The following is a 13,662-nucleotide window of genomic DNA, read 5'->3' on the forward strand; positions in this document are numbered from 1 at the left end:
GTCCCTGTGTGTTCCGCAGTGAGCACGCTCTTCAGTGTTTAGCATTAAAGGTCATAGTTATGAATCTTATTCTAAAAACAACAAGGTGTTGACCTTTTGGAAGGAATAATAACTGGAATAAGATTTGCAGAGCGGTATAATGAAACATTATGTTTTTTTTGCGCATTCCAAGGCCATCACTTTTTGTTTATTTGTTTGCTTGTTTGTTTGTTTTAACACCAGAAAACTCCTCGACAATAATATTTTTAACTTAGTAAACATTTTTCTGGATATTTATCCCATACAGTAATTATCCACTGTACAACTCCGTTGTTGTTTATTAGCATGAATACAGTACATATATTAACTCATGAAGCTTTACTAGGAATATCATACATTATGTGTAAAGAACTGTGTAATATATTACCTCCTGTGGTGTTTATATTCTAACAAGTTCAGGGCTGTTTAGCTGTTGCTGGTTCCATGCCAGCTATTATATGTGGGGGAACCATCATCTCATTAATCATTGGCCATGGTTTCCTTGCTAAAGAGGAAGCCGATCCATGTTAGCTCATTGTGTGGCTTCCACGTCATTAGGCTGAGCACTGGAGACTGAATGGAGTAACTGACTACACTGCACAGTTTGACCAGCAGGTGGCAATGTTTATCTTTTTATTAAGGCTGGTTGGATTCTGAGAATCCTGAGATTTCTTGCTCAGCCAGACTGAGCAGAATTTTTTCATAGTTTTGTGTCATGGTTTTGAGACGGCTGTCTACTGAGTACTGGGGTGATACCACCAGGGGAGTCCACTCACAGTCCTGGAGGGCCATTCCACTCCAGGTTTAACAGATACAATTATATAACGAATTACTTCAGGGTCTGGATGGAGGTTTAATTTGTTCAATTAAACAATTTAGAACAGGGTTGGAATGAAGACCAGGAGTTGAAGAACCAGTTTTGGACACTCCTGAATTAACTCAACCCATCTAAACTGGATTCAAATCTGGGCTTCTACACAGCTCTACTCCTTTAGTCTCCTGGGTCTTCATTATTTACAATCAGACATAACGGCTGTCTCATGTTAATGAATAAGGTCACTTACCTTCAGCTACTGCAGGGAGGACATGTCCATATACCTGTGTGTTTTGACATTTATCTCAAACACACACATTCTAATTATATTGCATACCGTACGTTTGCTGTGGGTGTCAATATCTTACATAAGTGTGTTGTACATGGCTATCTAAACAGCATTTTTAATCCTAGTATTTCTTTACAGAAGTTTAAATATGGAGCAGCATCAGTTTAATGTCTAATGAATACTTAGATTATATTTATATTGCCTTGCATTATATTTTAAAAAGGGAGTAATAAAAGACTCTAATTGCCAATGCTTTTTGTTTGTTTGTTTGTTTTGCACACGGATTGATGAAAATGAAACAGACTTCCTAAGCACGAAAGGTCATTCAAAATGATCTAGACAAGATTCAGAACTGGGCAGACACATGGCAAATGACATTTAATAGAGAAAAGTGTAAGGTACTACACGCAGGAAATAAAAATGTACATTATAAATATCATATGGGAGATACTGAAATTGGAGAAGGAATCTATGAAAAAGACGTAGGAGTTTTTGTTGACTCAGAAATGTCTTCATCTAGACAATGTGGGGAAGCTATAAAAAAGGCTAACAAGATGCTCGGATACATTGTGAAAAGTGTTGAATTTAAATCAAGGGAAGTAATGTTAAAACTGTACAATGCACTAGTAAGACCTCATCTTGAATATTGTGTGCAGTTCTGGTCACCTCGCTATAAAAAAGATATTGCTGCTCTAGAAAGAGTGCAAAGAAGAGCGACCATAATTATTCTGGGCTTAAAAGGCATGTCATATGCAGACAGGCTAAAAGAATTGAATCTGTTCAGTCTTGAACAAAGAAGACTACGTGGCGACCTAATTCAAGCATTCAAAATTCTAAAAGGTATTGACAGTGTCGACCCAAGGGACTTTTTCAGCCTGAAAAGAAACAAGGACCAGGGGTCACAAATGGAGATTAGACAAAGGGGCATTCAGAACAGAAAATAGGAGGCACTTTTTTACACAGAGAATTGTGAGGGTCTGGAATCAACTCCCCAGTAATGTTATTGAAGCTGACACACTGGGATCCTTCAAGAAGCTGCTTGATGAGATTTTGGGATCAATAAGCTACTAACAACCAAACGAGCAAGATGGGCCGAATGGCCTCCTCTCGTTTGTAAACTTTTTTATGTTCTTATGTTCTTATGAGACATTCCTTTTCACCAAACAGGCCTGACACGAGGTCTATTTTGAATTAATTTCAGATTTGGTGGTTTAGGAATACAGATTTTGTCTCTTTGTGTGCTGCGTTTGGCATGCTGTGGGATACACATTGTTTTTCACTTTGATGTTGTTATCATGTTAATATGGTAGATTTTTATCAGTTCTTATTCTGTTTGATAAGCATTGCTGGAGGTAACAGTTCTATACTGATTTCCATACTGACCTCAAGCACCCGAACAAACAAGCCTGTTTGAGGGGTCAATGGAAATGCGTAATAAGAATATAAACACCTTTAATAGACTGCAGCATACAGCACAGTGTTTGACTGCAGTTACCAAAACAAGCACTGATATGTGATTTGAATTCCCATGATAGCCTGTGGTGCATTTGTTTTCCAAAAAAATAGTTTTGACCTGCACCATAATGAATTTTAGACCAGGAATCTCCATTTTCAATTCAGTTGATCTAAACAGAGGCATGTCTAAATATTGCTGCTGTTTAATTAATTAAAATAGGACCCTTTTCTGGCATTTTACATGTTTTTGCAGATAGAATGACCATGAAGAGATTCACGTTGACTGTTAGATTGTTGATCCCTGAGTTTAGTACACAACAAGTCCTATTTCATCTATTTAAACCTGATTTTGCAGGTCCTTCACAACCAATTGAATTCAAGCCGAGCGTATCAACACCAGTGTCCATTCAAGACTTTTTTTTAGTATGAATAATGGATAGTTATTGTCTCTGCCTATTTATACATTTAAATTGAGAAATGTTACTGACTGGGGACTTTGACTTGTTTGTAATGGTATTCTGTTTTCTAATCACCAGATGGGTTTCCCTCTGTGAAATCCAGACCAAATTTCTTTCTATCTTCAGCGATATACTTCAATTCATTTTAATGCATGGGGAAATAATTTAAATCGCACTGCATCAGCAAAGAGTCAATATACCATTACTTTCAGTTACACCATATAAATGAAAACAGGATATTATCACATATGTGACTTCATATACAGTCCCTAGAGCCAAAAATAGCCTTCATGTTTCTGTAATTAGATGTTGCTCTTATTAAATTTCCCCTTTCCTCAGTACAGCATTTTCTATTTAGACTAAACTAAAATATAAGCTTTGTCTTTGGTGTCTTATTACAATTAAGCCCAGTTTTCATGACTGGCATTGCTAATTAGAGCAGCAACATTAATATTGAAGAAAACCTCAAAATGCTAGCAGAATAGGACACATCATTTACATATTCACTGGAATTCATAAATGGTAAATGACTGTATATGTTTGCGTCTCAATTATGCATGCTTTTGTTTAAATGTGTGTCAGTTATGTGAACGGTTTCAATTATTGACAGCTCTCTGCGCATTTATATACAAACTTACATAAACTTTTTTCTTTCTTTTCTCACAGTTTGCATACAGGCTCATGCCTGTAATTTTTTTTTTTTTTAGTGAAATTGAAAAAAATAAAGAATAAAAAGCATAAGATGTCAAGCAGGATAGAAAATAAATATTCAGGTTCGATCACTCAGAGTTTACAAATAATTATATATTAATCCGGAAAAAAAAAAAAAATCTTGCAAAGTCATTTTATTAAACTGGTTGTTCCCAGGATATCCATAGATTTTGGTCGAATAAGTTTCAACAAAAGTTCAAATTAGAACGATTCATTTCTGATGTTTTATGATTGATCATGTATTTGTTACTCCTCATTTATTGTGTTTTGTGTTTTTATCTGTGGTGGTGTGGGCCTCTTGCCTGGTCGTCATTGTAAATGAGTCTGTTCTCAATTGATTCTGGACAAATAAAGGTTTTGAGTGACTGATTGTTATCCCTGGTGCCCCCCTAAGACCTTATCAGCAAAAGCTGAAAGCAATAGCCTTACACATAACAAGGACAGATTTTGGTTAAAAAAGAATAACTTTGTGGAAGAATTACTTCCAGTGGAAGAATGCAGCACCTAAAATGCACCAAAAAAACCCCAGTCAAATCTTTATCTTCTTTGACATATCATTACAGCAACAACCCAGTTTGACAAATGAGCTCATTAAATATGGACCGTAATCTCTGGTAAAGGCGGCTATTATCACTTAACTAAGAGCTTGTCTGGGATCACTTCCACACTGCTTACAAAGAGAGCATAGCTGCACAGTTTGTGGTTTTCTTCTTGATATTGTAACACAACAGGCATACAGCAGCGGAAGGGATCAATATTTGGCCCAGCTTTAAAGTCTGGCATATCTACACAAGGTGTCCTCACATGCAAGCTGTGGACAGAGCTGATGATGCGGATATTGCAGAGCGGTTGACCTTGGATGTTGACAGAATTGGGGGATTGGATATCTGTAAAACCATTTTTCTCCATACAACGGTGCACAGTTTATAAAAAACAAGGTAATGCAATGTACTGTCAAGATGAGGACTGACCAGATCATAATGATTATGGACTTAAAGCACTTCCGTAGAGCAATGCAGCATGATGGTAAATAGTAGACCGTGGAAAAGAGGACGGTATAGGGAGCTTGCATCATGGAGGGGGCACTGTCATTGCATCACTTACAGAGCAAGCAAAGAACCTCCCAACCTGTGTTAAAGGATCCGTGTGGATTTGCCTGTGGATTTTCGGTTTTTATCTGTGGGTACTACCACCCAAATAAGGCTGGCCATTGTAGAAGCAAACTGTAGTGGCCATATTGTGCATGTACAATGACAACCACATCACCCTCTTCCACATGGCCAGCAACTGTTGCAGTTTTACTTTTTCATTTCTTTCTCTTGCTGTTCCTTCCATGAATGAAGACACACTTAAAAAAACGTATCTCATGACTTTGCTGAGAAATTCAGTTACGGTAATGTTTATCTGAACTCTGTGACTCATGATGGATGTATTCTCAAAGTTCCTCTCTCAACTCAGATAAATGCAATTTGTCATTTGTCAAGCGCAATTTGTCATTTTCCCACCTAGCAAGTAAATACATTTGAATCAAAAGGATGGATAAGTACTTCTAGACACCAAATAGCTGCGTATGTTTCACCCTACCATCCCTCACTGCATTTCGATTATGCATACACCACTGCATTTAATAAAAAAAAAAACTAAAAAAAAACTAATAAAACAGAAGTGGAAATAAAGAGAAGTCTTCATTATATTTTTTCTTACTTTATTTTAAAAGAGAATACATATCAAAAGTTTTGACGTCATATTAAAATGCATTTACTTTCCAACTGATTGTGCAGAAAATACAGTAAGAGCCCCGCCCCACCCCAAGGCTGAAGAAGGTGTATTTAAATGTAAGAAGAAAAAGAGTCTATCGTTAATAGAACTATGCATGCTTTATAAAATTGACAACATGCAGAATGGCATTGCTTATTAAATTGAGGATGCACTTCACCTATAAATACATTTTCATTTCAACCAACATTAAGTATTTAAGTATTTTATATTGTTTTACAGCAACTGGAGTTTGATATGTTGGGACAACTAATGGGCTGTAATAAAAACAACAACATTTGGAATTATTAGACAAGCTTTAAAAACATAATTTAAAAAAAAGGTACATTTTAAAAGTTGCTAAAAACTTTGCACATTACTGCTAAATCTTCAAATAAAATGCATTAGTCCCTAAGAAGAGAGTTTTCTATTTCAAAAATTCATATGAGTACTTATTGCAAACGGTTATATACATTATATGATCCAATTTACCTTTTCTTTTACACAGCTGAATAAGATCACATGGCAGTTATCAAGCTGAGACAGTCAGTGTCAAATCACTTCCTTTGCTATTTTCTAGATCTGGAAGGGAAACAAATTCATGCGAACTAGATGATAGCGTACAATTTCCTATAACACAGCAAACCCCTCTCTCCTCTGTGTTGTATCAGAAAGACGTCCTTTAGTTTCATGCTGTGTTTTCATTTTCTGTCACATTAGTTCTGCCATGTGCATGCCCAATCTGTAAAGATTGCCTGAAATGATTAAGAATGACTTTATTTTTTTCAATCCTTGGTTTACAGCTTTAAGAAATATTATACATCCATTGTGTTACTATATGTTACCATATCCATTGTGTGAACCTAATACTGATGGTCAACGTTACCACATACTGCAAATAGGGCAGCTGAGTTATTAAAAAAGAGATGTGAAAGACATGTGATGTGAGCCATTGAATAACAAGACTATTGTTTCTGTCTTTGGAAAAGTTTTTTTTTTTAGGGACATAAGCAAAAATGGCAATGGAGCTATTACATCAACAATCAGGTCCCACACTATTTGCTTTTCGACTGCACAGTATGTCATCAGCACCAACCAGGCGTCTACTAAGTTATAGAAATTCAACATGGCTTTAACATTAAGGTCCTTGATATATTAGATATTATTTATAAAAAGGAATAGCATACAGTAAACTTCCACAGTAGCAATTGTCTAAAATCTTAAACTTAACAGCTTCATAGCTGAGCACCATATGAAATATGCCTGTCAGAAACAGCTTAGGGAGCATGATCTGTTATGAACACGTAAATCTTAGCGAGGAAGGTGGTGAAAGCTCCTTGGCGCCAGAGTTTCATTTCAACATCTATCAAGAAGTCTTTCGGTTGCCGGACTTGCCGCTGCAGGTACACGGCGCCCGTGTAAGGGTTCAGCTTCCGGGTGCTGAAGAAGTTCTCTGCATTCCCGCTCGTGATGCTGATAATGATGTTGTCTCCAGAGTAGGCAGGCAAGGGCCCAATGCGGAATATCTGGGCCGGGACCACAATGTTGGTTTGGAAGCTCAGCTGATAGTAGGTGATTCTCAAGGGGCTGCTCTGGCACTCCACGTAGTTTAAGCAGCTGACGCGTTCACAGCGCCTGCAGGATACAAACCAAGACACCCAGTAAATGAACCAAGGAGTACAAACCTGGCCTTAACCTTCCACATAAACTGGGGTATTGGTGGCCTCTTAGTTAAGATTTACATTAAAATCCCCTATCCTATGGCTATTGCTCCCTATTCAAAAAACACTGGTCAAACACTAACTTATGAGTTTTATCTGACTATAGTTACTATAGTTTAAAAAACATCTCTAAAGGCAACAGCATAATGAGAAGTAAGCATGTACCTACTCCCTATGTAAATTAGCTTATAGCTAACTCTGGGTACAATACATCTTGTGACTTGTCATGAATGTTAAAAAGTGTACATTGTCCCTCTTAAATAAATAAACCCTATATTACAGATCCCATTATTTTCCATACTTACGTGTCAGACACTCTTTTGTAGTTCTGTGGGCAGCTGAATGACAAACACCTGAACCCACCCTTGATATTATAACACGTCTCAGCTGTTGAGCAATTATGAGCTCCAACAGCACACTCATCAATATCTGCAACAACCACAAAAAAACAAGGAAACAACTTTAGACTGTGTGAGAAAGTAAAGCATTTCCAACAGTTTCAATATGCCTAGTTTATATTATTATGTAAAGCTACAGTCTAATCTAACGCATGTTAACCAAAATGAAAAAAGCTACTTCATGCTTTCTATTGCCAGAAGTCAATAGTCGTTCTCTCGCAGCAACTCCGAACTGCAGTGTTTGTAATCACGCATTTTATCTTGGGGTCGAGATGCACTGCTCTGTACAGCTCGCAGAGCTCAACAGAAATTCAAATTAACCTTCTGGGATCTAAAGGAAGTTCTTTAGTTCTCTCTTTCCCTCTCTTTCCCTCTCTCTTGCTCAATCTATTTCTCTCTCTTTCCAATGTGGTTTCCCAATAGGTTAATTAGGTATACTTAAACTATAAAACAGGAGCCAGATAAAAACCCTGGCACAGCACTGTAACTGTCAGAAGTGCTGTCAATAAATTCAGAATGCTGCATCAGAGAATCGCACCGTAAGCAGTTATAGCACTTCTGGGCACATGTTCCAGTTTCTTGTGACAACTGTACTAGTTCCTTACTTTTTTAATGTATCCATATTGGCTAATAAGTGTAGCTACTGGTCTTTTGCCAACTCCAAAAACTAGGATTTGGGGAAAATGCGGCAACTTTTATTGCTGTAGTGTGCAGGTGTGTTCTGGTGCCCTGTGCTTGTTACAGTTCATTTTTTACTTGACATCAGACCATCTAGTTCCTGTTCTGATTTTAACAGGCTGCTGTCAAAAGGGCGCTATGGATGTGCAGGTGAGTACAGCCTTCCTATCGACTGTTAGACAACTTTAAGGTAACCAGCTGTCTTCTCTTACCTCGACAGGTTCTTCCATTGGGTGACATGGTATATCCGTGCTCAGGGCATGCACACTGGTAGCTGCCTGGCACATTCACACACTGGAAAGCGCACAGATTGCCAATGCTCTGAGAGCACTCATCAATATCTGCAGCCAAAAAAATTACACGTCAATTCATTCTGCATTTGCATTAGGCCACAGGAGACAATTGATGCATTTATTCTTCATCACCTAAAATGTGCAGAGTTATATACACCAGATATACTGTATATCATATAACCCCTATAGAGGGAACCAATGTAAGGCATTTTATAGCATTTTAGCTATAACATATATAGTTTGACAATGGGATGAATCAATTGCTCTTCAAGATACACCAAAGCTCTTCGTTTTAATGTGGGCATTAATAGACTCCAAAGATTGTGACCACTAAAGACCAAAAAGAAACAAAAAGTGTTCATATTGGTTTAACACGGATTATGCTGCTGCAAGGGAATCCTTGGCCTTCATCAAGTGCAAAGCCACTGAAAACTTTGCAACAGGAAATATGCCTCTTACCCACCCCCAGGGAACCATCAATGGCAGGGGTTACCTTTCGAGTCTTCTCACCAGTGACAAGGAAAATCAATTCCTTATGACAAGGGATGGTTCTATTGATTCAATACTGCACACATGGAAACATTGTGCCCAACTATTGATCAGTAAGTGATATGCAGTAACTTCGTTAAGTTACTGTAACTCGTTAAGAATGGGCTTAACAGGTGCTTAGTTAAGAAAACATAGTAATGCATATGAACATTTAAAACCACATACAGTAACACTATGTGCTGTATTGCTAGATCTGTGTGACAGTATCAGGGTGATCAGAAAGCACGTTTACCAGATCAACACACCGTTTCTCACAAACCTACTTACTTTCTAATCACTCTGTACATGACACTGTTTAAAAGGGCCTTGTTTGCTTTTTCCCAGACTCCAAATTGCTGTAGTGAATGAGTAATACTAATCTGATCAACAAAAAATAAGAAACAACACAATCAGCCTGTCATTTGAGCGCATTAGATGTATATGAATAACTGCATGTAGATTAACTTTAGAGATGTGCATTACCGTCACAAGAATGTCCGTCCTCTTTAAGATAGAAGCCTTGTCTGCAATAGCACTGGTAGGAGCCATAGATATTGGCACACTCCTGACTGCAAGGGTTGTTGTCACATTCATTTACATCTAAATTAGAACAAACAGACACATTTCTATTGCGTACAGTCATGCTACTTTAAGAAGTTTTGCATTTGAGTATATTAATCATTCTTGAATGCATAATATGACAGACAGGAACACGTCATTCGCGAGATGTCTGCAGGCAGACAACAATTGTCAGTAAGTGACAACCACAGAGGCATTATTTCAGATAAAATGGTAATTAGCTGTATAGATTTGCACGTGTAGAGAACCTGCCAGTATCTCGATTCTGTACTCAATTAAAAGCAACACACTGACAACGTATCACATCTTCTGTGTAAAAGATAAATGCAACAAAAAACACAAGTCACACAAATGCAGCACTTTACTGTGATCAGTTTTAGGTAGTGCTGGTCCTTGGCAATAAGTCCCCTTTTCTGTGTTGCTGCTGAAGGACTGGTTTATTGGTCAGCACATCCAGTAGGAATGCATTTAATTCTCTGCCTCATGATTAGATAAAACCCAGTACCCCAGCAAACTAATAGCACTTGTATCTACAGGCATTCTACTGAACAATTTAATCTTCCTCCATAGAATATTTACTGCAAAAGTGCCCATAATGTGGTTTAAATTGCCTGTGAGTGTTTTTGTTATGATGAGATGTGCAGCAGGTTATCTGAATTGGATAAATCCACTGCTGCATCACTGTCCATCATGAGATAAGTAAACATACATGGGCTTCTGTAATGCTTTTATAGCAGGTCTTAATGGTTTGATAGTCATGTTCTATGGAACACAGAGGTACCTTCACAGTTCTTGCCATCGAATGCTAATGCAAAGCCTGAAGTGCACGAGCACCGATAGGACCCGGGATTGTTCTCACAGGTTTGAGCACATAGCCGTCCTGGGTAGCGCCAGCATTCATTTACATCTGTCGGCAATAAGGAAGTAAGACAGGTAAACAGAGTGCCTTTGACCCTGGCATATCCCCCTCCCGCCCTAGCCGATAATTACAAAATGACAATTTTCTACTCAAAAATGTCGCTGCTTACCAACACACGTCCTGCTGAACATGTCGTACTGGTAGCCCGCCTTGCAGTCGCAGCGGTAACTGCCCGGCAAGTTGTGGCAAATCTGCCCCTCTCCACAACGGTGCACTCCAGCTTGGCATTCATCAACATCTGTAGAAAAAAACAGACATAATAAATCTCTTAAAACACGTTTCCACGTACTGTACACACCCCAGAGGTGTTCATGTTTCAAATAATCTAAAATCAAATAACGTTACTCAAATACCCCAAACCTGGTTATTGAAAACTCTATCCATGATAGACATATAGATACACACCAGGGCGATTTGATACAGAAAATGATGAGAGGGTACAGTTCTTAAATTATGCTTGTTAGCTAGATATTTGTCTTGAATGTAGTTCTTAAAAAACATATATCTACTATTCTTAGAGATGTTGAATACTTACCAATGCACCTGGTTCCATCGGGGCTGGCATGATACCCTCTGCTACACATGACGATCTTCCTCTGACAGGTATAAGAACCAACCGTGTTGATGCAATTGAATCCAGTAGAGCAGGGCTCTATTAGGCTGGTGCATTCATTGACGTCTATTCCAACACAAGAAGAATGTTGAAAGTTGAGGCAGCTTGTACAAGACAATGATCCCACACCAACCCCCAGCTGAGTCTTAAAACCTTAACGTACCCTGACTCACCTTTGCGTTTGCATTTTCTAACACACCTGTATTGTTTTGGACCAAGCCTAAGGGTTCTATTTTTGTCATTTACTCTCATGAAATTGCACTGTGTGTAAAACACTACCCGGCTAGACAGCCGTGGTTCTGTTTCTGTGTGTATCTCTCAATGCAGGGGTTGTGATATGATGCGCATCAGTGTTTTTGAGTAAAAAAACATTTACAGAACTTAAACTCTGCCTTTTTTTTTTTTTACAAATGTGTTTTTTGTTAAGGAACTAAGCATGGTTTGTTCCAGTGAACTCTGTATAACTATGATTACGTTTAATTGAATTGGCCACAGAGATACAGGGACTTCTTTCAGAAACTGCTTTCCTGCAGGGCCCAGTAATAAGAACTTGGTGTGCTTAGACTGCACAGCACGCACAAGGTTAGCAAAGAAAAACAGCTGGAAAAATTACCCAAAGTACTAGATTTAAATGGGATTATAAACACCCAAGTAATTGTAATTACTCAATATCAGCACTGTGTTTGGCTGCTGGTCCTTCTACCACAAGACTTGCTGTAAACACAGAGCATTTAGAATACTGGGACCAGCTTCTCCTTACTATGTGCCAGGGCACTGGCCTATCCAATGTATCACTGCTCATGTGTGTTCTAGAACTGCCAAGTTTTCTTTTTGTGCATCTACATTGAGACATGTTGCTGCTCTTCAATTTTTGTTGCCAGTGCTAAAATAATTTGATTTATCATCCAAAAAAAGAAAAGCAAATAATAAAGGTTTCCAAAAAACAAATGTTAGGTTTCAGAAGAACAAAATCTTCATATGCTGCAGCTATGTTAGTTTTCGTGTGGTGTTGAATAACATATTCTATGCTTGTAAGTTTTCTCCTGTGTGTATGGGATTAGAATGTACTGTATTATGTGCTGGAGCGTGTGCATTCCATGTTTCCCCTCGTGGGCTTCATGAGAGAGAGAGAGAGAGAGAGAGAAAGAGAGAGAGAGAGAGATGAAAGAAGGTGGAAGCTTTGTTTTGATTCTGTGCTGCTATTCAAACTTAAATTTAAGATACTGTAAGCCAGCCCTGTTCATGAAGTTGAATATCATGAAACTGTTCTTGACTTAGCAACAATCTACCACGAGTACCAAATTCCATTCAATATATCAAAACAGACACAATAAAAATTGGCATTAACTTTGGGGGAAAAAAATAAAAAATTCTAAGCAATTAAATGTTCATGCTGTTTAATAAAAGTATACACGCCACAACTGAAACTTTGACAAGAAGATAGATTTTTAGTTGCGTATATCACTACTGTCTGCAATGATTGCAGTTATATGGTGTGAACTTGGCTCCCATAGTTGATGTTCAGCCTCCGGGGCACACTACCATACAGTTTATGACCTAGAGCAGAACAAGCCTTTTAAAATGAGCAGTTGAGAAGAACCTGTAAACTGTTTAGTCTTACCAATGCAGTTTCCACTCAGGTCTTGTACAAATCCAGTGAGGCAACCCTGTTTTGGATTACAGTAGAAGGAGCCCACAGTGTTCTGACACTCTAGACCAACACTGCAGTTATGACTGCCCACAGCACACTCATCGATATCTGCAAACAGGAGATTGGAAAACCATCTGTAAAGTTGTACTTTTTTTTTTTACAAGGTAACAAAAGCTCTTAAGTATATTCTTGGTGTGGTAGATTGGATTACATAGTACACACAGAACACTAACTTTTGCCAGGCTCCACTTAAGGAATTTTTTGAGACTGTGCAGGCTGCAGGTGGTAATAGACTAACGAGTTATGGTTGAGGCAAAGTGACACGTTTCTTTGAATCTGGGAGCAATAAACAATAAGCCTGGATCAATATGATGTTTTTGTTGGTTATCAAACAGAGTTGTATCCAGAGCAATCTGCAATTTAATAACAGTATTTTTGAAAAATAATTATTTCGGTTGTTTTTATGTCTTAATGTATAACAACTGTGCTAACCATTTTCATCACGAATTGAAAAACAACATTAGGAATAGACAAGCAAACATAAATCCTGTTGCTAGTAAGATGAAACACGAAAATTAATACTGCAAAACTTCAACAATGCTGAAATTCTATTGCTGATGGGAGAAATACTGTAAACCCAAGCTCTTCCATTCAATGTGTGTGAATTACTGTTATTTTACCAGTAGATGGCACTATAGTTAAACATCAGCTTCGTCGTAGACAATTTCCCGAAAGAAACACAAACAAAAATGAATTAATTAGATAATGTAATGTTTTTATTA

At 37.9% G+C, this 13,662-nt stretch overlaps 1 protein-coding gene across 1 annotated transcript in view; it reads right to left on the minus strand.

The window, feature by feature from the left end:
• Nucleotides 1–5,436: 5,436 nt before the first annotated feature.
• Nucleotides 5,437–13,662, minus strand: part of fbln2 (fibulin 2) — a 78,759-nt gene continuing 70,533 nt past the window's right edge. The window contains exons 15-22 of the mRNA XM_041225492.1: nt 12,851–12,988; nt 11,152–11,295; nt 10,726–10,854; nt 10,479–10,604; nt 9,602–9,718; nt 8,510–8,638; nt 7,527–7,650; nt 5,437–7,135 (exon numbers count right to left, since the gene is read on the minus strand). Of these exons, the coding sequence (XP_041081426.1) occupies nt 6,778–7,135; nt 7,527–7,650; nt 8,510–8,638; nt 9,602–9,718; nt 10,479–10,604; nt 10,726–10,854; nt 11,152–11,295; nt 12,851–12,988 (1,265 nt within the window). The 3' untranslated portion in view covers nt 5,437–6,777. The remainder of the gene's footprint in view (nt 7,136–7,526; nt 7,651–8,509; nt 8,639–9,601; nt 9,719–10,478; nt 10,605–10,725; nt 10,855–11,151; nt 11,296–12,850; nt 12,989–13,662) is intronic.

This window comes from Polyodon spathula, chromosome 23 (genome assembly GCF_017654505.1).
Source record: "Polyodon spathula isolate WHYD16114869_AA chromosome 23, ASM1765450v1, whole genome shotgun sequence".
In the NCBI taxonomy this organism is placed as follows: Eukaryota; Metazoa; Chordata; class Actinopteri; order Acipenseriformes; family Polyodontidae; genus Polyodon; species Polyodon spathula.